This window comes from Numida meleagris, chromosome 3 (assembly GCF_002078875.1).
Source record: "Numida meleagris isolate 19003 breed g44 Domestic line chromosome 3, NumMel1.0, whole genome shotgun sequence".
NCBI classification, from domain to species: Eukaryota; Metazoa; Chordata; class Aves; order Galliformes; family Numididae; genus Numida; species Numida meleagris.
Window position 1 is genome coordinate 21,782,737 of NC_034411.1, and position 23,044 is coordinate 21,805,780.

At 44.1% G+C, this 23,044-nt stretch overlaps 3 protein-coding genes across 18 annotated transcripts in view; 1 reads left to right on the top strand and 2 right to left on the bottom strand.

Moving 5' to 3' along the window:
* Nucleotides 1–339, bottom strand: part of NENF (neudesin neurotrophic factor) — a 5,216-nt gene extending 4,877 nt beyond the window's left edge. Inside the window, exon 1 of one of the 2 annotated variants that reach the window (XM_021392463.1) lies at nucleotides 130–339. The gene's annotated coding sequence lies outside the window, so the exon portion shown is untranslated. The remainder of the gene's footprint in view (nucleotides 1–129) is intronic. The other variant, XM_021392464.1, reaches the window with a different exon arrangement.
* Nucleotides 1–20,079, top strand: part of TMEM206 (transmembrane protein 206) — an 84,946-nt gene extending 64,867 nt beyond the window's left edge. For 11 of the 15 annotated variants that reach the window (XM_021392450.1, XM_021392449.1, XM_021392455.1 and 8 more), the window contains 7 exons: nucleotides 4,230–4,326; nucleotides 5,634–5,843; nucleotides 7,983–8,137; nucleotides 9,615–9,757; nucleotides 14,852–14,996; nucleotides 18,020–18,124; nucleotides 19,265–20,079. In XM_021392450.1, the coding sequence (XP_021248125.1) occupies nucleotides 4,287–4,326; nucleotides 5,634–5,843; nucleotides 7,983–8,137; nucleotides 9,615–9,757; nucleotides 14,852–14,996; nucleotides 18,020–18,124; nucleotides 19,265–19,426 (960 nt within the window). In that variant the 5' untranslated portion in view covers nucleotides 4,230–4,286 and the 3' untranslated portion in view covers nucleotides 19,427–20,079. Of the gene's footprint in view, nucleotides 1–412; nucleotides 554–2,282; nucleotides 2,358–4,166; nucleotides 4,327–5,633; nucleotides 5,844–7,982; nucleotides 8,138–9,614; nucleotides 9,758–14,851; nucleotides 14,997–18,019; nucleotides 18,125–19,264 lie in introns of those variants that run through there. The other 4 variants (XM_021392461.1, XM_021392444.1, XM_021392458.1 and 1 more) reach the window with 4 other exon arrangements.
* Nucleotides 20,679–23,044, bottom strand: part of PPP2R5A (protein phosphatase 2 regulatory subunit B'alpha) — a 42,009-nt gene continuing 39,643 nt past the window's right edge. Inside the window, exons 12-13 of the mRNA XM_021392443.1 lie at nucleotides 22,545–22,646; nucleotides 20,679–21,933 (exon numbers count right to left, since the gene is read on the bottom strand). Of these exons, the coding sequence (XP_021248118.1) occupies nucleotides 21,801–21,933; nucleotides 22,545–22,646 (235 nt within the window). The 3' untranslated portion in view covers nucleotides 20,679–21,800. The remainder of the gene's footprint in view (nucleotides 21,934–22,544; nucleotides 22,647–23,044) is intronic.

Here is a 23,044-nt window from a genome sequence, read left to right on the forward strand (position 1 = left end):
GGCCTGCTCGTGCGGCGTAGCACCGCGATCCGCCTCGCGGCGGCTCCGCTCGCGCTGCCCGCTGCACGGCACGGCACGGCCCGCCCAGAGCGTCGGGTCGGTTCGGTTCAAGGCACCTCACGCATTCACCTGTTATTATTACGTTATTATTAGCGCCCCCCAAGAGGAGGACCGCACTTGAGCCAGCGCTGTCGTTGTGTCAGCGGTTCGGAACCTGCCCGAGAGCCACGGCCCCGCGCAGAGCGCCGACAGGAGCCCACGGAGCTCGGCTCTGCGGCCACGGCACTGAGTCCGGGCGCGAGAAGCGCTCTGCGTGCTTCTGCCGATCGCGAGTCGCTACACAGCACGCGCCTCAGCGCGGCGCCAATCGCAGCCCCGCGGCCGTCAGCGCGGCTCGCGCCGGACTACGCCTCCCGGCAGCCCCGTGGCGCGACGCCGCAGCGGGCTGTCCCGGCGCCTGCGTGGCCCGGCCCGGGCAGGGCGGCGGGGATCGGCCGCGCCGCCTCGCGTCGATGCCATGCTGAGGCCGGAGCTGTCTGCGTCTTACCAAGAGGTACGGCACGGTTTGGGGCGAGGCGGCGGGAGGGGTGCCGCTTGCCGAGCGGAGGAGCCGGCTCCTTGGGCGCGGCGGCTCAGGCGATGCGATTCATTCTTTGCTCGTGTCTGGCTTTCCTGTCAGCGCTTCTGCGGTAGAGAGCTACCGAAGGGTGCTGCTGTTTGCATCCTGCTGGCAAAAGCAGTGCAGATGCGTCGGTGCTCGGGTAGCAGCCGTGTGCTCGGTACACCTGGGGCAGCGCGAGGGCTCCTGTGGCGGGACTGCGGCTGCGGCCGCGCGGGGCTTCGCTCTGGTAAATGCTGGTTTAGCTCAGTGCCGCTTGTGCAGCTCCAGTTGTGTCTGTTCACGTCGAAGCAGAAGGCGTTAGAAGGTGATGAATCAGTTGACCAGCAGCAGGCCCGCAGGGACAGGTTCTACTTTTGTTTATGAGCGTTTTATCGAGTAGGAAGGACTCATTCCATAATTATCAGGGTGACGTTAGCATCGTTAATCTAGTCCAACGCCAACCCATCCCCCCCATGCCCCCTGACCATGTCCCTCAGTGCCACATCTCCACGTTTCTTGAACTCCTCCAGGGACGGTGACTCTACCACCCCCCTGGGCAGCCTGTGTCAGTGCCTCACTGCTCTTTCTGAGAAGAAATGTTTTCTAATATCCAACCTGAACTTCCCCCAGTACAACTCGAGGCCATTCCCTCTCATCACTGTTACCTGGGAGAAGATGCCTACCCCCACCTCACCACCACCTCCTTTCAGGCAGTTACAGAGAGCAGTAAGATCTGCCCTGAGCCTCTTCTCCAGACTGAACAACCAGCTCCTTCAGCTGCTCTCCATAAGACTTGTGCTGCAGACCCTTCACAGCTTTGTTGCCCTTCTCTGGACATGCTCCAGGGCCTCATGGCTTGTAAGTCATGTAGGAGCTTAACTCACGGAAAAGCTTGTATTCAGGGGAGTGCTTGAGACAGTCACTGAGTGCACAGTGAGACCTGAAAGTACAGACCGAACTATGCACGTTGCCCTGTGCATCAGTCACCCACACAGCCCTGTGCCCTTTCCCCAGCTCCATGGTGCCTGTCTGCTGGTGCAGAACTGCTGCCCTTCCACCTCTCCTCTGGGCAGGGAGTGATGCACCTGCCTTAGCAGAGAGGCTAACGTGGTTGGAGTTACCTTCTGTGTATTTGTCCAGCGTGCGGGACAGGCAAGGAACTGCTGGGTCATGAGCAGGCTCCTGCCATTGTTTCTAAGTCAGCTGCATGTGCTGAGCACAGAGGATTGCTGAACAAAGCTCCATTTCATGCCCTTCCTGCTCTCGATATTGTATCTCCATGTCCCCTTGTAAGCTTAACTGCCCTGTGAGTTGTGTTTGTTGCACGTTAACACCGTGCTTCACTCTTTATCAGAAATAGCACAGAGGAAAAGCCAGCCTGTGGGAGTAAACACCAGCGATGCCTGATAAATTCACTAATGTCAACTGCCATGATCTGGAGATTCTGTCCAAGTTTCTGGAGAAACTGGAATGAGCTGCATGCAGTACTGCTGTGCTGGCTTCTCTGCAGCTCCATGTACAAGTTACCATACTAGCTGGTCTGTGCTGTGGGGCCACGAGCAATACTAGCTGCTAATAGCCACAGTTGGGCTTACTTACCTCTCTGCTTCTTGTCAAGGCAGGTGTTTAGGATTTGCAGTGACATTAGTTGGTTAAGGGGGGACTTGCGTGTCAGCTCAACTTACTCAGTACACCTGAGGCAACATGAGTTCTATCTGCTTTTGGCTATCTGTGCTTTGCTGGTGCTGTGTGAAAGGTGTGTGAAACTGTGTCTGCATTGTAAGTAGAGATTATAAAAAATGTGGTGGCTTACTGGTTTTCCTGGTGGTTTCTAAGTAATGCTGGCTGCTTCTTCTACATATTAGAATCATGTATTAGAATCAGAAGGATCTCTCTTGATAGCATAAGTGTTGCATACTGTGTTTTTGTTTAAAACCCTGCTGAGATCTTGCTGTGAGGAATAGAATCCACTTAAACCCCTACGTGATGTCAGCTGATGAGGCGTGGGTACTAGGGAACCCAACCAGAGAGGTGCAGGATTCAGCTGAGGTGCTGCATGGACTTTGTAACTCCTGGTAAACTGTTTGGGTCAAGACTTTCTGTCAGTATAATTCAAAGGAGCTTTTTAGCTGATTTAGCTAAACTGGTACAAAAGGCTCAGTGAATGTTCTTCCTGTGTCACAAGAGCTTATTTTAGATAAGGTAAACAAGTAGAAGTGACGTGGCCCTGCAAAAAGGGGCAGTCTTGAGTTTCATTTATTTTATGAAGATTATTGGACAAAAAATATCTTCAGTCATACCCGGGTAAGTCTCTTGCAAAGGAGTTGAGTGTAGCCTATGACTTACCTTTGTATTCCATGCCTCACACTGACAGAAACTATACTTCATTTATGAGCTAAAAAGAACTGGTGAATGCTTCCAACTTGCTTTGTATGGTGGAAACAAATACAGAAATGTGTCAGGAGGTGATGGAGGCTTTACATCAGCCTTCCAAGATGTGAAATTAATAGACTGTTTTCTAATAAATGCAAATGATGATCTGTTAATGATGTAATGATTATAATTTTAGTCTTGAATTAGAGTTGCACAAAAGAAAAGCACTTCATTATACATACACTCCCAACTTAACAGTATGTAAAGTTTATTAGCATGTAGTGTGGCTACTGCATTAAGTGTACTCTTGAAATAGGAACAAAGCTAATCTCCCTGAATTAGGTATTTGATACTGAGTGTTTAGCTGGGATGGTTACTGTGCAGAACATGATATGCTGTAAGCTCGGGACTCGGTTACTGTGCTGCAATTTGTGGTGTTCCTTCCCATGAAAGAAACTTGGAAGACATGCAGGGTATACTTTTAACACACAGGAGGGGAAAAAAAAGTCAATAGTTTCCTAATCCCATGTGATCTTCTGGTGTGAGGAGCTTCTGACTCTGATGGAGGTGTCTTGGTGGTTTGGACCCAGAGCTCTGAATAGCAAAACAAGAAAACATCAGGTCTCTGCTGATGTAGAAACACTGGAAGACCAATGGGTTGCATCACCACTAACGTAGAATAATATTTACAGTGAGCTCAAGGAAATATTAAGGATGTCTTAATGTCTTTTAGTGACCCACCCACCTACATATATGGCTGGGACTGCATTTGAATTATTTGTCCTAATACCTGTCAAAGTGCAATTTGCTTTTTATGCGCCTCTCTATTAAGGGGTGCTGATGCTCTGTTTGTTGGTATGTGGTGTGGTTTCTTTATACCTAAAAATATGTTACTGGGTGACAGAGCAGAGTTCCTGCCTATTTCAGAAGGCATCCCCTTAATTGGGGGTTCTTTGTGAGCTGAAGCTGCCAGGGAAGCAGTAACATCTGTCTTGAAAGAAAAGGTGATGTTATTCTTGAAGCAGCAGGCTAGAAGTAGGTTAAATGCAGTGTGCATGGCACTTAATTTTCAGCTCTAGATCTATGCAAATGTGACTCCTGTGAACAATTGGAACAGATGCTGGGTGCTCTTGGACTGGGGCCGGGGTTTTGCGTGTTTGGTTAGTTGGAGCCTCTCTTATTTGTACCATAGAAATTCCAGCAATTGCAAGTTGAGAGCATGTTTGGAAATTGAACCACTGTTTTAACTACACAGCTGAGTGAAGATGTGGAGCGAGTATCTGAAAACCCAACAGATGAGAGAGAAGGAGAGATGGGAGTTGATGAAGATACCAGCTCTGCTATTTTACCAGGTGAGAACTATTGACCCCAAGATTATGAGTTTTAAGTGCCTGGTAAGCTGTTTCTGTGCGAGGGTTGTTTTTTTTTTTTTTTTCCTTTTTTTTATTTTATCAATGGGCTGATGCAGGCCAGATTTGAACATTAAGGTATGCCAACCTGAAATGAGTATCCCCTAAATGTTTTGCAGCTGCTCAAGACAGATTTTTTTGTTAGTAGTGCAATTTTATGCATATTAATGACCCAGTTTACTTGGCTGACATCTCCTGGCAGTGAAGTTTGGAACACGTGTGTGGCCATGGACCTTTATATGTGGTTATGTGCTCAGTAGGAGCTACAAAAGGGCTAGTGTTTGCTGTGGTAAGGAGCAAACAGCAAACCCTGCCATTATAGCTGAAGGGCAGAGTGTGGCACGGCCTGAAAGGGCCCGACTCGTTAAATTGCACCACACAGAGAAGTCAGTATAAAATATGCCTATTTATTTCCTTCCATAGATTTAGTTTTAATGTTTATTTTGCACGTTCAGCTTTGTATCGCTCACAATCAACAGATGAATGTGTATCTTGAGTACACGAACTTTTTTCTTACAAGTACTGCCAAAAGAAATCGAGAATGCAAGGGGCATGAAGGAAGCAGTGTTTGTGTAGCTCTGCATGTGCAAGTGAGACTAGCGTGAAGATCTTCAGAGAATAAGCTTTGAAGGCAAGAAGGAAGGAATCGGGTCTGTTTTTTTCTAGATGCGCTTGGAAGGAGCTTTCTTTTGTGACACTTTATGCAGTAAGTGCAGGGAGTTACGAATTACAAGCCAGAAATTAGAGGGTAACAAATTCACAGTGGCTTTTGTCATGGTGGAGGTGCCATGCAGTTAGCTACATAAGAGCATTATTAGCATGTTAAATCTCTGTGCTGGTGCATGTGCTGAAGGTGGTCAGAATCAGATCAGACTGGAAGCAGGGGAGAAATGGGTTGTTTTTTCCGGGAGGAAAGACAGACCACTGACGGACTTTTTCTTGTGAACTTTGGACTTTGTTCCTAGGTTGGCCTTCTTGAAAATAAACACTGTTTCCTGCCGTGTCCTTAGGTGAATGCCAAATTCAACACTTAAAAAAGAGGCACAGCTATCCAAAGGCTGTGCCTCATACTTGAGGAGGAAGCAGCTGGCTCACTGATCGTTAGAAACAGCAGTGGTTTTCTTTTTTAAATCAAACTGAGTTTAAGGTTTACTTTCTTCTCAAGTGGTTAATCTTTAAACAAATGCTACATAAATTCAGCCCAAAAATCTCTATTTCAGAGTTCTAATTGATGTTCTGTTTGGTTCCAGATAGTGAACTGGGTACCAGTGCCCCTTCTTTGCGTTTCAGCAAGACCTGCCTAAAGAATGTGTTTTCAGTAATTCTCCTGTTTATTTATCTGCTGCTTATGGCTGTAGCTGTGTTCCTTGTCTACCAAACCATCAGTGACTTCAGGGAGAAGCTCAAGCACCCTGTGATGTCTGTCTCTTACAAGGAAGTGTCCTTGTACGATGCACCTGGTAAGACTGGTAGCAAATAAAGCGGGGAAAGTTGTTCATATTTATCTTGCACTGTTTTCATTTTCTCAGTGCTGATTATTCAGGGCCTGAGTGCATACAGTGCTTTGACACAGATCTTTTACTTGCTCTGTTTTCATTCTGTGTTGTGTTGATGTTGCATGGAAATGTTAATATTGTAGGGCAGATTTGGGAGGGAATATGATCATGCCAGTAACATGGTGTAATAACAATGACAGCGGCTGTGGAGTGCCATGCAACATTTGATAGACAGAAGTGTTTGCACACTCTAGAATGGGCCCTCATAGGGAAAGAAGATAATTCCTCATAGAAATGCTCCCGAGACAGCATTACTGAAGCAGCGGAGCACATAGGATCTGTTCCAGGATCTCGCTCCTGCGCTGGACAGTGAGGTGCTGTTGGCATTAAAGAAGGTGGGTTTTCCAAACAAACCTCAAAAAGCAATAACACAAAAAAACCCAACCAAACAAAAACCCCCACCAACCCAGAAGCAATGCCACTTCCTACTTCTGTTCTGCGTTTTTTACCACTCGGAGGTACGTCAGAAGGCAAGGACAATGTGATGTGACCGCGGAGAACAGTGGTGGCATGAGACTGCAATGTGGCATCAGAAAAACTGTATTGCAGTTTGCAGGAGGGATTACTCCACGGAAACATTTTTGGATAGTGAGTTCTATAATTACTTTTTAAAATTATCAGGTAACCATTTGTAAATAGAGCTGTGGTAGCAAGTGCAGCTCAAACAGCATTGGAAGCCATTTGCATGTTAGTTTCCAGTTTAAAAATAACTCTTCTGTTTGAAGTGTTACCACATCTTAAAAATCACAGTTCCAGTAATTATAGCTGTAAGGTGTTCCATGTTGTTGTCTTGCTCCTATAGATTTTTTTTTCTGTATGTTCAGTTAGGTTCAGCTTTGTTAGGAGGTCCTTGAATTTGGCCTGTATAGCTCTGACTGTAAGAGCAGGCTTTCTTTTCCTTCTTTTTTTTTTTTCCATGCTAACTTTTCATACAGCAACAGAAAGAAAATACTGTTTAAAGAAACAGAGCAGCATGGTTACAAATCCAAAAGAACTGGTAGGGAAATCCCTGCTAGATCAGAGACTGTAGATTAATGTTGCCTTTTGCTGTTTGCATCATTGCTCTGTTAAGGTAACGAGATGGCAAGTTGCAAGCGTGGAGCACGGAAGGAAGGAATAAAGCATTTTTAGGCTGATGTGTTCTGACTACTTTGACATCTTGTGTTTTGGTGGACGGGTCATCTCAGTTGTGTGAGTTAATCACACAACTCATAAATTATACTTTTTTTTGGTAGTTGGTTTTTTAGTTTATAGTTTTTTAAATTATAGGTTTTTTTTGGTAGGTTATCTTCAGGCAAGTTTCATTCCAATACTGAATGTGGCATAACAACCTTTCTGGTTTGGGGCCTTATATTTTGCTAGGTTTCTATAGCTGAGGTATCTGAGATCTGAAACCTCTGCTTGCTGATGATCTGAAGCCACAGATTTATGGTATATACAAGTAAATGAATTCCCATACGGGTGAAGTAGTGGCCTGCCTACCTAGCAATAAAAGTAATAAGGGATTGGTTGTCACAACATTGTATTTTTTTGAATAGAAGATGCTAGGTGTTCTGAAGAGCATCTTTTCACTTTTATGAGGTTGGCTGGTGGTCTTCAATCTCTCATATATAGCAGGTATGCTTTTTCCAATTAAAATATGATGTGTTAAATCATAACATCTGAGTACGCACATGTTGAAGCGCTTTGTGTCCCATTTAACTTCAGTGGTCTCCTAGCTTACTTCACAGTTTCCTCTCATCTGAGGCCAGAAGGACTGACTCCTTAGCTGCTTGCTAAGGAGGACTAGGGAAACTTAGTAACTTCTGTGAGCTTTGAGTTGCAGTATTGAAAACAAACCTGGGTTTTCTTCAGTGCATTGCAGGACTTCTGTCCTGATGAATGCAGCTGACGCTGTTGTCCTGCTCTAAAAAATACTCAAGCACGTGATTTAATTTGATTGTGCTGCTGGGTCTTGGCAAGACTCAGGGTCCTGTGGGATTCAATCCCGGAATGAAAATCTATGACTGTCGGCTCTCTTCATTGTTTTCTCTCCTAAAACAGGTATTGCCTTTTACCCAGGAAAGGCTCGTCTGCTTAGCTGCAAGCATCATTACTATGATCACATTCTGCCTCTGATAAATCCAGGTCAGCCGGGAGAGATTGACTGCACCACGCAGAGAATCAACTACACAGATCCTTTTACTAATCAAACTATGGTAATAATACAACAGAATAAAGCTTATTCAGTGGGGTGGGAGGGAGTTATGCTTGTAGTAGTGGTATTGAGAGTAAAAATATTTACGAAATGCTGCAAAACGTCCTTGCTTCTAGGGATGGTTTTTTTCTTACTATTATTATTCTTTTAAGTTGTTTTTTTTTTCCCTCAAAACCATCTGTTTTTATTTTCAGAAATGTAAAAGACCCCAGTCAGTTTGTATATATGTTATGGGTTATCAGCTGTCATGTGGCTCTGTGCACCATGAAAACCTGAACGGAACAAAAGTCTTGCTTTGCACAGTGAAACCCAATTCATCTCCTAAATGCAAGCTCACTCCTTGATATAGTAAATCTAACATTGAAAGCAATAGCAATTTTGTCATTTTTGTCACGCTTGGAAAATTCTTAGTTAGGCACCAGCGCATTTTATTGTACTGAAGCTCCATTTGCCAATAAGATAAGATAGTACATTGAATGGCAATCTAAATTGCCCTTACAGATGCAGGGAATCTGGCTTCTATATGGATAAATGTTTAGAAAATGAAGTATTAAGTATGGTCATTTGCATCTAATCTGAAGTTATTGCAGATTGTTTCTAAGGAAACTAGACGTGAACCAAGAATTTAGTTACCTCTGTGGTCAGCTTTTTTTCATCCTCATGTTTTTCCTTCTGTCTAGTCACCAGTTCTGTCTGAGAAAAAGCTCCCGGTACATTATTTTAAAATAATGCGCTAAGTCTAAGTATTTAATATATTTCATTTCTTCTACTATTATTTTCTTTCTTTGCATGTTTCAGTAAACTAGGAACGTGTATTTTATGCTGTGTGGTAAATTTGTTTAGAAGCTTGCAGTCCTCCAGTTGAATGGAGAGGCATCGAACCACACAGCGCCATGTTCAAATTGGCAGAGTCGTTTTGCAAGCAACAACTTGCTGTCCAGTGTAATTCCTGCACTTTAAGTAGTTTTCTGCCTGCTAGCTAGATTTTTTTTTTCTTTCCTTTCCTCCCTTCCTCCATAGCAGCTTGCTTGAGGGCTGTGAAGCTGTGCCTCTTTCTCAAGGACAAGCCTGATGTTCTCTACATTGGACTGCAAATGAAATCGTTTTACGTCAAGAGCTGAAAGTTCCTAGAATGTAATGCCCCAAACTGTTTTGATTGTCCTTCTACAGAGTGCAGGCTGCAGAGCCTTAACTGGTAATTCCACGTGAACCCAAATAACAGTGATGGAATGAGTGCAGGTCTCTTAGCAACGCACTGAAGTTTGATGTAGAGACTTCATTTTTCAACCAAAAGGTGGAATTCACGTTTGCTTGGCAGGCATTCTTTTTGGATGTCTTAACAGATGTCTACTTATTAGAGGCCAGGAGAACGTCGTTCTGTATTAGATTTCTGCAGAGTATCAGTGACAGATGGCAAATTCATGAACAGGAAATGAGGATTCCTCTCCTACTCTCACTGTCTCTCTGTCTGCTTATAGAAGTATGCTTTGGTTGTTCAAGGCCCTCGTGATGTGAAGAAGAAGGAACTGGTGTTTTTGCAGTTTCACTTAAATGGAACAGACCAAGATTTTAGTGCCATTGACTACCTTCTGTTTTCTTCTTTCCAAGAGTTCATCAACAGGTATGTAGAGGGATGAGCGTGTAACTGCGTTGAACTTTTATAGGTGGGGTTTTTAAAAATGCTTTGTGTTGATTTGATGTCAGTGCCACTAAAGTGACTGATAAATCTTTTGCTAATTTTAATAGGAGGGGAATTTATCCTTGCTTGAACTTCCTTGAAAGCCCCAACCTTTTTCCTGCCTCATGAGAATAAACTCCATACTTAAGCAGTTTAATTTTAGCTTTTAATTTAAATTCAGGTTCTGTTTTTCTCTCTGTGATCCAGATGAAAAGCTAGTCAAGAGGCATTAGGCACAGCGATATTTAATAGGGAGCCTTAATTTGTTAATGAGAGTGGTAAAGGGCCTGTGCAGAGGTAAATAAGGTGATGGAGAGGAAGAAAAATAACCCGTTATTGTAATGAAGCGTTTTTGGAGGCGTGGGCATGATCATACTGGTGTATTTCCGACAGAGGAGCAAAGACTGAAAGCGCTGACTCCCAGTGCCTGTGGGTGGCTGAAGACCAGTTATCTGAATTTGCTTTTTAGAAAGCATTTCTACTTCAATGAAGGAGACAGCTATTAAGCTTAAGTTATCAGGTACTTCCGGTAACTGCACGAAGACACATCTGCAAAATGTGAATGTTCCAGGTGTTTTGAGCATCAATATTTTAGCATGAGAAAATACCAACTGAGAGTAGTGATGTTGAAGGTTCTCCTCGTTCCTTCTGTGTTGGATTTTCTCAGTTTTGTGGCTTGTGCTGCAGTTAGTGGTGGGTTTGGTGGGCTGATTCCAGCAAAGCGCACTGCTGTTTCTGTACTTCAAGAGATGAGTGAGTGTGTGAGACCATCCCCAGTGGGTAAAGATCAGAAGGGCTGGTTGTGTGGCATTTGGTTGCTGTCTCTGTGCAGAACAAGCTAACTTATCAAGACACAAGTTGGCCTATCCATACTCAAGTTCTGGAAGCTACCTTTCTGTGCTCATTGTATCCGTTTGCAGATAAGCCGTTCTAAAGAGCTGCTTAAGCTGACGATGTGCACAGTGTCTCTTCCTGCAAGCAAGTCTATGTGCTGCTTTCTGAAATGCTTGTATTGCATGTTGTGCAAAGGTGGGTTAGATGTGAAAAACAACGCTAAATGGTATTGCCAGGGTCCTAGCTTGAAGGTTGTATTTGAGCCAGAGCGGATGAATCAGTGAGAATCATCTGTAAGCTGCCTGAAGAAACCAGGGATTGCAACATCCTGCCTCCAGGTTTCCCAGATCAGAAGGGTTAGATGGCAGAATCGGTCCCTGGAGAGAAAGGGAAACGATGCTCTGTTCCTGAAGAAGCTGCCTTGTCTCTTCTGGGAGAGTGAAGACTGAGCCCGAGTTATGTTCGAAGCAAAGCAGAAAGGTAGGAAATGGTGTTGTCTGTATGAGGATGCATCCTTTGTGCCTGTTTATAGCACGTAGTAGGAACGTAGGTTAAGGATGGCTTCGAACTAACCAGGTAATGGTAAAATTGGCAAAGGTACGTAGGCCTTTAAATATGCTGGTAAATGATCTGATTATCCAGTTGAAACAGAGAATCAGTTGTGTGCAAGATGTTTTGGTACTGTCTCTCTTAAAGCATCCTCCAAAGCTTAGTACAAACTGTCCGTCTTTGTCTTGCTCAGTATTGTGTATTTCTCTCTTGGCATCCCAGGGCACAAACAGGACGGGTTCAGGGCAAGCTGAAAATTGGTCTTTTCTTCTGACTACGAACTGCAAGTGAAACGTCTTGCATATGCGGAATCTGCTCGTTCTATTCTGCTTCTAGCAGGAGAGAAAATAGAAATGGCTTCTGGTTCCTCAGCTGATGGTAAATTTAGCTGATGGGAAGTCTGGACTGATATCCTTAGAAACTGCTGTGTATTGACAGTGTAACTTTGTCCTTCCATACACTCTCTGAAAACTTCAAGTACTGACTAGTATTTGGCTGTTGTTAACTACTTTTCCTGAACAAGTGTCTCGCTCTTGGGTTACGAGTTCTTAGCACTGTGTCCAGCAATTAATGTAAAGTGTTGTAGTGTTACTAAAGATGCTGAGATGCGTGCTACAACTCATCAGATATCATGATTACCTTTACAGGTGGTTTTTTTAATTAGTTTATTTTTGCTATGGCTGCAAACGGCTTAGGTTGGACCGGACTGTCAGACTGCTGTAAAATATGCGTGTAGGGTATTTCATCATAAATCATAATCTGAACACTGCCCTCTTTGAAAATGATGAGAAGAGTCGTGCTGTATCTACACCGCAACTTCTCTGTAGGTATTATTATGTGCAACTCATTTTTGCTTTATATACCCATAACCGGTGAAAGGTGTTAAGAATGCCATTTTTATTGTGCTTCAAGAGTTTTTTGAGGCATAGTGAGTGGTGAGGACTTAAGTAAGGTCCGACTGTTTTTCTCAAGGGTTTTATTTTCTGCAGCTCTCATGTTAAAATTGGATCAACAGACTGTATTAAACTGGCAGTGCGTGCTAGCTTTGTTTTGGCCTTCACAGAACACTGCTGAATTGCCTGCTATTGTTGGACTGTGAGTTGGAGGAATACTGCCAGTGGATTTTCTTCTTTTGTGTTTTTCTTTCTTCTTTAGGATAGTGGCAGCTGCTGTGTGTACCACATTAATCGGAGAAAGGGAAATAATGAAACCCTTGCACATGACCAAAAATGTGTAGCTAAGTACGCAAGTTCCTTTCCTGAACTGTCATTAGTGTAATACGTGGGTTTAAGAAGAGAATCCTCTGAACGTATTACTGTCAAAACTATTGTTATTTTAGCGTGTAAAAAACTTATGTGAGATGACAAATACCAGTCTGAACAGGTCAGAGATTATTTAAGGGTCTGAACAGAGCTTTGTGTTCACTTCTCTGGATTGCTGTGTGCAGAGAAATAAGTGGTAACAAAGAAGAGTCAAGGCTTTAATACCACAACATCTGACCCTGTGTTACATCCCATGTAATGTCGGAGAGTTTCCAGTTCCCAGCGCAGGGCAGCCTGGGCATTATTTGCCCTCCGCTGTTATTCGTGCAAAGCTTCTGCGTCTCTGTTCTGTCTTCCCTCCTTTATTTTTTTCCTGACTCTGTGGCAGTGATGTAGATTATTGGCACACACAAGAAGATGCCTTGTCAGATCACTTCTCCACAGCTTCTCTTAAGATATTAATCTTCCTTTTTCAAGCCTGCAATTACCATTGAAGGCAAAGTATACTATTGCTGCCTGCTTACCGTGTAAGTTGTGGCTGTAATGTTCAGCTCTAAGTCATGACTTCCTGCCTCAATTTTCCATGTTGGTTTGGAAAGCTTTTCTGGGATGCTGCACTGAGTCATGCATCGGGCATATGACTGGCTGGCAGAGTGCTAATTATGTATGTTCCTCTGAGTGGCAAAATACCATGCTCTTCCTGACTGTCTGTCCCCCCAGCTGCTGCTGTACCCAAATATTGAGAGGGGAAGAAGTAGTTGTCAGTGTAGGTCGCCCTTTGTCACTGGTTTGCATGGCAAGGAGCAGTCAGGCGTTGGACTTTCCTCTGGTGTTTTGCCCACATCTTCCCTGTGGGATTGGAGAGCTGAACTGCAGTTAATGTCACAGAGATGAAGATTTCCTAAATGGCTGAAGCACTCTGGAATATCTTGATGGTTAGCAGAGTATTGTTTTTTCTTTCCAGAAATGCTTCTCCTTTCTGTTTCTAGGCATGGTGGAGTTCTGTGTCTGAGCCCCCCACCTGAAGCCCTGAGCTGAGAGCAGTGACTTTGCTAGGTTGTGCCTTGCTACCGTCACGTGCGTACTGATCTATTCAGCCTGAGCAGTCAGCGTAGTACGGAGCAACTGTCAGCGTGGTCATCTTACCGGACCGTGCACGTGCTGCCTAGTGGACAAGTCATCTTTCTGTACAGGAGAAAAAGGAGCCCCGGTTACAAAAACTGAGAGAAAAGTCGGAAAAAGTGTGAATCCACCCAGTGCTGGTGCATGGCAGATCTTCCAGATCACTCTTGATTTCTTTGCATTTTTCTTCTGGAAGACCAAAGTAGCTTCATCTTCCAGCAGACCTAGCCGTGAGCTTTTTCTGCCATCTGAACAGAAATATACTCTTTCCCTTCTCCTCAGAAGGTGGATTTACTGAGTCGAAAACGTTTTTCTTTTCCCTAGTCTTGAGGACCAGCATACCCTGGCATAGCTCTAAACCTGAAATCTATCTTTAGTAAAAATTTGCCATCATCTGTTTTAATGCTTCATGACTCATCACAGTGGTTTACCTGTTCATTTCAGATGAAAGCTTGTGGAAAAGCAGCTGTGGAGACAGGCTTATTTCATGGAGATGACATGAAAGTGGCTAAAATCACAGTACTGAGAAGCTCCAAGTAAATGGAGTGGTTAATTCAGTGCATCCTGTGCGCTTAATAGAGACAGGGTAGAAACCAGCCATGCCGTAGAGCTACCTCTTTACTACTTGCAGGGTGAGGGATATTGGAAGACTTAAGATGGCAGAAAGTCACAGTATTATAAAAAGTCACAAACCAATTCTTTTATTTCAGGGTTGCAAATATCTGTGATTGTGTATTGGGAAAACAGACCTGTTGTAGATAGGAGCCTTTATGTTGTTCCTAAAATAATAGGAATACACTAAATGTGAATTTCAAGGCATGTTGTCTCCATTGCAACCAGTTTATTTGCTCTCCAGAAATGGAGTGAAGCAGCTTGCTCTGGCCTGAGGCTTTTCCTTCCGTCTCTTGCTTCTTAGCATTGTGGTGAGTTGTTAGCTGGGGTCCTGGCCCTCTTCCTCCCTCTTCCAGTGGTGACACATGAGCAGAACAAAGCTCCCCTGTAAAGCGGCACAGTCTGCAGGGGGAGGCAGAGCTCTAGGGCGGCAGGGCACCGGGTAAGTCTTCTGCCATTATGAACATGAGTGCAAGTGCTAACATTAATCGTAACTTTCCTGCTAACAGTGTTTTAAATATGTTTGAATTATAGCAGTTGATATTTCAAAGGAGTTTTGAACACATGTTGAAGAGCGTGTGGGCCTGATGTTCTGCTTCTGCGGCATCCAGACACTGCTCTGAGTTTGGTCAGCAAAGTAATGTTCTTTTTCCTTTAGTCCAGAAAAAGCTGAATTCATGAAGGACTGTGAGAGTTCATACTCCAGCTGGAAGTTTTCTGGAGGCTTTCGTACTTGGGTCAAGATGTCCTTGGTGAAAACAAAGGAAGAGGATGGTAGTGAGACTGTGGAATTCAAACAAGAGGTAAGCAAGCAAAGAAAAAAATCCCTAAAGATGTTAGGGTGTGTTATGTGATTTAAAAACTGGTCGCTATCAAAGAGTGGGGTGCTTCTAGTCGCAGTTGGCCAACAGACCAGCTCTTGGAGCAAATAGCAGTGTGAATTGAAGGAAGGGGTGGGTGTGTTGGTTGGTTGTTTTTAAGTGAAACGCCAGGAGACTGGCTCTTGTTTAATGGCATCTGCTCTACCCCTTGCTGCCAAGCAGCTGGTCATCCGAACCATCTCTACAGTTACTTGTGTTCTTTCTGTGTGGAGAAGTTCTGTAAAACTGTAGGTGTTCTGATGTGCTGTGCTGTTGGTATGGAGGCACATCTCAGGAGAAACATCTCCGAACACAGAGGGGAGAAGTGCAAGGCCTTGATTGTGGCATAAGCAACACCTGTATCTAATGTATGGGTCTGAAGAGACAGAGCTACCTTAGTTCAAGGTAGAGATCTCCATAGGATTTATCTAAATAATAATAATGGAAAGAGGTACTGTTTAGGTTACTACAAGGGCTGATGTTCAAATGAGGAGATAAACATAAGCTGAGTATCGATTATAGTGCTCTCATTACCCTTAGAAACGTGGAGTAACTCAACTTCTTGCAATATCTCAAGCTAGAAAATATGCAGGTGAAAGATGCAAACTTAGCTAGAAATGAAATAAGTTTGACTGTTCACACTAATGGACAGGAATCTGTTCGGAGTCTATTGCCTTGCTCCTGGTGTTGATGGGAGTGGCCTTCTGTGGCCAAGCCTTGAGGGACGAGCTGCAGGAGAGCAAGAGAATTCTAAGTCCTGCAGCGAGGGCCTTAGCCTGGAGGAAAGGATGTACCAGTCAGCTGCTGTCATACAAGCACTGACAGCAGCTGTCTGTCCTTCATCATCTGCAGCTCTGTTTCACTTGCCAGTTGTGGTATTTATGTAGCATTGGATATTTTAAGTCTTTGCTGTGTGCCCAAGTCTAAAGCATCTCAAAGTAGACACAACGGGCTGACCCAGAATCGAAGCTGAGCTTTTTGTTACCATGAGCACCCATTTAGTCCGGCAGGCATGGACTTCCCCATCATCTGTGCGGGCTGTTTGTTTTATTAAAAAAAAAAAAGGAAGTAGGAATTGGTACAAATGTGAATTTCATGTTTCAGCTACCTATTAATAATACAGCAGAGGTTGAAATAGTTCAGACTAATTGCACTTGCTGTTTGACAGTACCGTGTCTGCTCAAACTGAATAAGGAAGTTCATTGGCCTAAAATGGGGAGGCAGCATACCAGAAGGCTGGATATGAAGACTAGGTCAAATAGCACGGCCAGTCAGTCTGCTAAGTAGTGCAGTAGTCGTGACTTGGTCTTTTCTGCCTTTCTCATTGCCTTTAGTCAGCTTTGTGACCTGGTTTCCCGTTGTGCAGTTTTCTTGAATGAGTGTAGCTGTGGTATTGTATGCTGCAATAAGTAAAGGAGCTACACAAGTGTAGGGTGAGCGTGCAGCAAAGGGGTTTGACTAGAAAGCAGACGGGTGTTAAGATCCCACGTGCTTGGAATGAGTGCTCGCGGTGCTCTGCTTCCAGCTCCTGTGTGCTTGCAGCATTACATCTGGTTGGGGCACGGGTGCCTCCCTGGGAGGAGGAGACCGACAGAAAGCTGAAGGTATTTACAAAGAAACTAAGCCGTGGCGGAGAGGTCAGAAGTCATTTCCCAAACAGCGTCTGCTGAATCCATTTTCATATCTGTAGCTGCTGGAATGAAGTAACTGCTGATTCATGACCTCAAGTACAGAATTAAACTTCTCAATGAAGCTCAGAAGTACTGCCCTGTGCACACTCCGAGGTGTAACCGTTCCTCTGAGCTCTGGAGAAGGTCCGAGTCTGCCCATCCCTGGAGGGCAGCCAGTGCCTGGCTCCTGCGTGGATTGCCCTGTCCTCCAGGGACAGGGGGCTTACAGCAAACTTAGTACTGCTGCGTGTCATTCCCCATACAGCTCCTTCTGGCCTTGGGGGTCTGTGTATGTGCGCGTACAAGACAAGATGGATGTTTATTGAAGCCCAATGTCTTCATACTTTCCCAATTGTCGCTCTTTAGACTATGGTTCCACGTGGCTGTAACATCTCTCTGGTACCCTAAACTGTACCTGTGTCACCGTTCTGCACCAGTCAGTGATGATTTCAAACAGTAGCTCAGCTAAAGGGCAGTACTGGGAGGTGTGGTTTAATCAGCAATGCGTAGGCTGCATTTCCCTTTTCATTCTGCAGTTGCTGGAACCTACCTTGTTCTACGCCTTATTCTTTAAAAATGGAAAACAAAAAACCCCAGCCTATTCCTGCCACCATCGTGTAGTTAAAGTAATTCAGCACTCATTCTTGAGAACTTGCCAAATGCTCTATTAGCCCCAATAAGTGATTTTTGTAAATGAACTCCCCGCACTTTGAAGGGGGAAAACTTTCAGTAAGCTGCTTGTGCGGATGTACTCTGGGTGAAGGCTTTCATTTGCTATCTCTCACTCTTTTCTTGAACATCACCAGACCTCCTTCTACAGCCGGGAATAAGTGAATAAAGCAGTCGGGCCCTGCTTCTGTTTTGCCACTTCAATTTTTATCGAGAATAGGGACCTGTAAGCACAGGGGGACAAAAGTGATCACCGACACCAAGGGTGAATGGAGTGAGGCTTCCCGTGCTGCCGCTACAGTGCACGGTAAGGTTGTACCTTTGTGCTGTGTCAGCAAGCACTGGGGCATCAAGTAGGAACGGTGAAGCATTGCTAAATAGAACAAAGGCCTTGGCTGCCAGTCTGAAATGGTACAGTGTTCTATTAGGTGAGAAACAGGAAGTGAATGTGATCATGAAACAGACGGAGGAAACTGACCGTTCTGTATTCTGAGAGCCTGACATTCCAGGTAGAGGAAGGCTGAGCAGCCTGCTCTTTTCACCCTGTAAGCCTTTTCTGATGCACCGGGTTACACAACTGAAAAGTAATCTGCACCTTCTTCATCTTTGTCTTTTCTCCCTCCCCAGACTAGTGTGGTTAACTATATTGACCGGAGGACTAAGCTGACAAGTGACCAGCTGTTTTTTGTGGTATTTGAATGGAAAGACCCTTTTATACAGACCGTTCAAGATGTAAGTACACAGCCTAGCACTTTATTTTCTTGCTATCCATGCTCAGGGTTTGTGTTTGTGTGTGTACGTATGCCTCAGAGCTTCTGCGTGGACTGAGGTAACAGGAAGAGTGAAGTTAGTTTTGAACTCTGTCTGCGGGGTTTACTTGTTGTTGTTTTTATATATTCAGTAATAAATAGTCAGTGGGGCTCAAGACCATTGGATGTCGTTCCCTGGCTCGGTGACAAAGCATTATCTTTGCAGCTAGAGGTGTGTGTAGCTGAGAGAAACCATGCTGCAGCCCATACGCTGGGCCGCGAGCCCCCACCTCCTTCCAGCTGGAAGCGTCCTGTGCTGCGGTGAAGGGCGGTGTTTATTTCCTCTTGCTGATGCTGCAGCAGCCCCCAGTGTTGCATTTAGGCGGATCTATAATGGGGCAGCCTGGTTTCAGACCCTCTGGCTCAGGTTGTGACCCAGTGCCACCGCCTTTGTGCTGACTGTCAGTGTCTCGGACCCCACAGCGGATCTGAAAGCTGAGTAACGTTATTGCTGCTTAAACCTAAACCTGCTCATCTTGAGATCCTAAAAGTCACCGTTGTGCCTAGAGGTACAGGAAGAATTACAAACTATACATAAAATTAACTACTCCTAAACCAAACGTAGTTAAAAATAGAAACTGAGATACTTGCTGTAGTTGTACAGAAGCAGTTGCTGCTGTCAGAATGTAGTTTATCATCACAGTGCTGTCTTGTTAAAGCTTTCCAGTAGTTCTGGGTTTTTGTTTGCTCTTACTGGAAGAACTTGTTCTGTGTGACTGCTTGTTTTTGTAAATCTTTAAGTAATAGAGTATAATAATAATAATAAAAATATAGTAAATTGCTAATTTAACGGTATCTAAAATGTTAAACAATCCTGAAAGTCAGGAGGAATGTAGCAGCCAGTGCAGGGCAGCTCCTGGCACGTGTGCTTCCTTTCTCCCAGGAGGGATGGGAAGAAGCCCAGAGCGAGGCACACGTGTGGCACGGGGCCTTGGCCCTTCCTTGCAGCGCAAAGGCGTGCGCCGCCTAACTCTTCCGTTACAAGAATGGAAATGCTTGTTAATGCACAGGTAGAATGCATATCAAGTCGGATGAGGAGAATAACATTTTCAATCTCTTTCAGATAATCACAGCAAACCCTTGGAACACGATCGCTCTTCTTTGCGGAATCTTTTTGGCTCTGTTTAAGGCGGCAGACTTTGCTAAGTTAAGCGTTAAGTGGATGATCAAAATCCGAAAGAGACACCTGAAGAGGAGGAGTCAAGTAATGAACCATATAAGCTGAGACTAAGACTACCTTGTAACTGTTTGCAGCAGAAGGAACAGAACTGGACTGAGCTCCCACTGGCAATACAGCGAGCAGGTATGTTTTCTTCAGGAAAAGCACAGCTGCCGGAGGAACAGCCTCGTGAACTGACATCTGAACTTCTCAGAAGAGCTTAACTCTAGGAACACTAGGACAGCTCTAACAAACTCATGCTTTTCTATTCCACATTTAACAAACTTACCTCGATACGTGGGGGGAGTGAGGAAACAGGTGACTAATGTAGCAGTTAAGTTTAAAAAAAAAAAAAGCAACTGTTTTGAATGCTTTTCAGAACAGGAGGGTGCTAAACTTGCCTGAGCTCGGACCTGCATCTGCTACCAGAATGCAGTTACTTCCTTGACCGCGTGTAGGGGAAGGTAAAACCCAAACAGCAAAACAGTCTGGCCTCCCCTCTCCGAAGAATGTTAAAACAAAATACACTGGAATTCTACTACTCTTTAAATTTTTCATTTAAAGTGTATTGAGTTGAATATTAAAGAAAAAAAAAATTGAGCTGTCACATCCTTCTCTGAAACTGCCTGCTCTCAGATGCAGCTGGAGCTGTGCAGGAGGTAATCCAGACAGGAGCGTTAAGGCACGATGTGTAAGTTTAATAAATAAGCAGACTTTTACTTTTGTATTTCTGATCGGTCAACTTGATAGTTTCAGAGACAGACTTAGGCTGTTGCTCCTCCCTGTTTCTTGCAGTCTTTGCTAAGGAATTAAAGTAGCCTTTCATCAGCCTGGCACTTAAATGTGATTCTCTGTTATAAAGAGAATGTGCACTAATGAGCCGTGCTGGGGTGGTGGAGTCCATTTCTTCCTTATAAGTCCCTTACTGGTCCTACGCCTAACAGCTCAGAGCTGTATAGTCTACAAGGCAGCAGTGCAGCACTCACTGCTGTGTGCTTGCTCTGAAAGGTTTGGCGCAAGGAACAAAGCCAAGTCATATTTTGCTTCTTCCATCCTCTGCTAATGGCTTTGTTAACAAAGTGGTAATTGTATCCCCGATTTTTTTATTTATTTTTTCCTTTCTAAGGAAGCGTTTTGAGACAAAATGTGCTACTTCACTTTCAGGTGATTTCCAGAGCAAAATCAAGGCACTTACTCAGGTTTAGAATGTGGCTTCTAAGTGCCTTGACACTGCCGAGAGTGGTCCAGGTCCAGGGTTGTTGGTAAAAGCCGTTCTAGTACTCTGGTCTTCATAAGCACAAAGATGTTATTACAGCACTAAATACAAACATAAAGACTTTATTGAATGCTGCTCAATTCCCCAAAGATCTTTCATTACAAAAGTTTTCCACACAACTGCAATTTAAGAGATTGGAATGGTACTCTGATAAAAGATGTGAAAAATACTTGATCAGGTGACAGACAAGACTTCCATAGTCAACTTTCCACTTTCAAGAAGTGGACTGCATTTTCTTTAAATAAAACAAGGAACTAGTTACTGACAGCCTTTCCTCCTTACTAAGAGGAGAAAGATTCCCCTTTTGGTATTGCTCTGCTGTCCACAAGGTGCTAAAACTAATGCAGAAACGGCCACAAGAGATGGAGAGCAGCCAGGAGAACTGCGCTGTTCCGCAGCCCTCTGTAGGCTGAGCGGGAGCATCGCTGACGGGCTCTCTAAGGGAAGCTCCATCCTCAGCTGCAGCAGGAGGAAATTTTAAGTAGGCCCAGGATCAAGAGGCAGGGAGAAGAGTGTAGAGGCACTCATTGCGTGTCATCAAGCGCGTGGGCCATCCTGACCTGTTCAAGCTGACCTCCTCTCCCTATTTTGTCTCACGCTAAGTGACCTTATACAAAAATCTAAATCTGAATTCAGTCAGGAATTCAAGAACAGCTCCACGTGAGAGTTCCTCCCAGTGCTGCGAGGGAGGCACACCGCGTGTCTCATGCTCCTGGTAACGTACCTCGGTTTTATTTTAGAAAATACAGCGCCGCTAGAAGCCTTTTCTATCATCTTCACCAAGGTATGCAGCGATGTGAAAAGCACATATAAAACAAGGAAAAAATGTACATAGCAAACTATACCACCTATGTGCAACACAATCAAAAATTCAAGTCATAATTCTCACCACTCCCATAATTATTTCACTCATTAAGGATGATAATTCAGTTCTATGAAACGTTGGAAGTGACAGGATATCGATAATTAGACAAATTTACAATATGCTGTGGTAATGACATCACTTACTTAAATGCTGTATTGAAATTCAAATCTTTTCATTTACATTTAGCCAGAGAAAAGTTGGCTGTTTCTACTGTACTGATGAGGTTTATTTTGCAAATTTTTACGTATTTCAAAAGGGTACAAAAAAGTATGTCTGCCGAGTGGAGGCTGTCATTTCTTTTATTTGGCACTTGTATTGTGTGCATTGAGCACGTTGTGGGTGCTGTTCTGCTTCTCTGCCATAGCCTTCTTCAGCTTTAACTCCTCTAGCTTTCTCCACAGCTCTTCACGTTCCAATTCTTTCTTTTTCTCTCTGTGGAAAAGAGTGAAGTATTGATTTCAGATGTGCCTTTAAGTGCAGTGTGATGATGCAGGTTCCTAAAACAACTGCGGGCTATGCCTAGTAATCGGCAGTGGGAAGTCAGTTTTTTCCCAAAGCTATATTTGGAAGCATTCCATTTCCTCTATTAAAAAGGAAGCATACATGTTTGTAAAGATTAGCAGTAAAACAGTAACTTTGCTCTGACATGAGCTTGTCAGACGATTGCTGTAGTGTGGTTTTGGAGAGATGACTGCAGTTCTAACGTTAAGGAGGCTCTTCATCACATGGAAACAAGTAAGATACTGAGCACTTTGGGGCAGTGGATGTACAGCTACTGCAGGGAACCTTAGCACGTGCACCCAGCTAGCACAGCTCCAGTACTGGTGGGTACTTGGTGGGATAACAGGGATGTTTGAGTGGTGAGGTATTTTCCAGCCAGCAGCTCCTGAAGCAGTGCCACCCACAGCAGCAGTAGCCAGTGTGTGCTTCGACAGAACCCTGCAGCCACAGCAGTTAAGTGCTAGATTTCAGCTGGTACATTCTAGGTATGGATTCATCATCACCATCCATTTGAACAAACGAACAAGAAAAACCAACGTTACCTTTGCCTTTCTGCTTTATATGAGCTGGTAAGTTCATCAAAAAGCTTGCCATTCATTTCCATCAGTGTTTTCAGCACATTATATACCAGTGCCACGATGGTTCTAGAATGGAAGGGAGCACAACCATTAGAATTAACACAAACTTCAGTAAGCAACTGTTTGGTTTCCTTTTTGGACCCTAAACTTTGTATTTAAGATGCTACTGTAGAGTCCAGTTTTTGAAACAAAATCTTGCACTATAGTTCCCTCCGTAAACAACTAAAATGCACATCCAGACATTAAAGGTAAATACTCATTTCAAAACAAACTCCCAACACCTGTCATTGCATAAGATATAATTGTTGGTACTGTGACGGCTCTATAAAGCCATCCAATTACGTTAGCATTTAATAAGCCGCATTCTAACAATGGTTTTTAAGTATTTGAGCGATGAAATAGGAGAGTCTGGAAGGATAAAACTCCTGGTAATAGGCACGAGTTGGCATTGGCAGAACCACGGG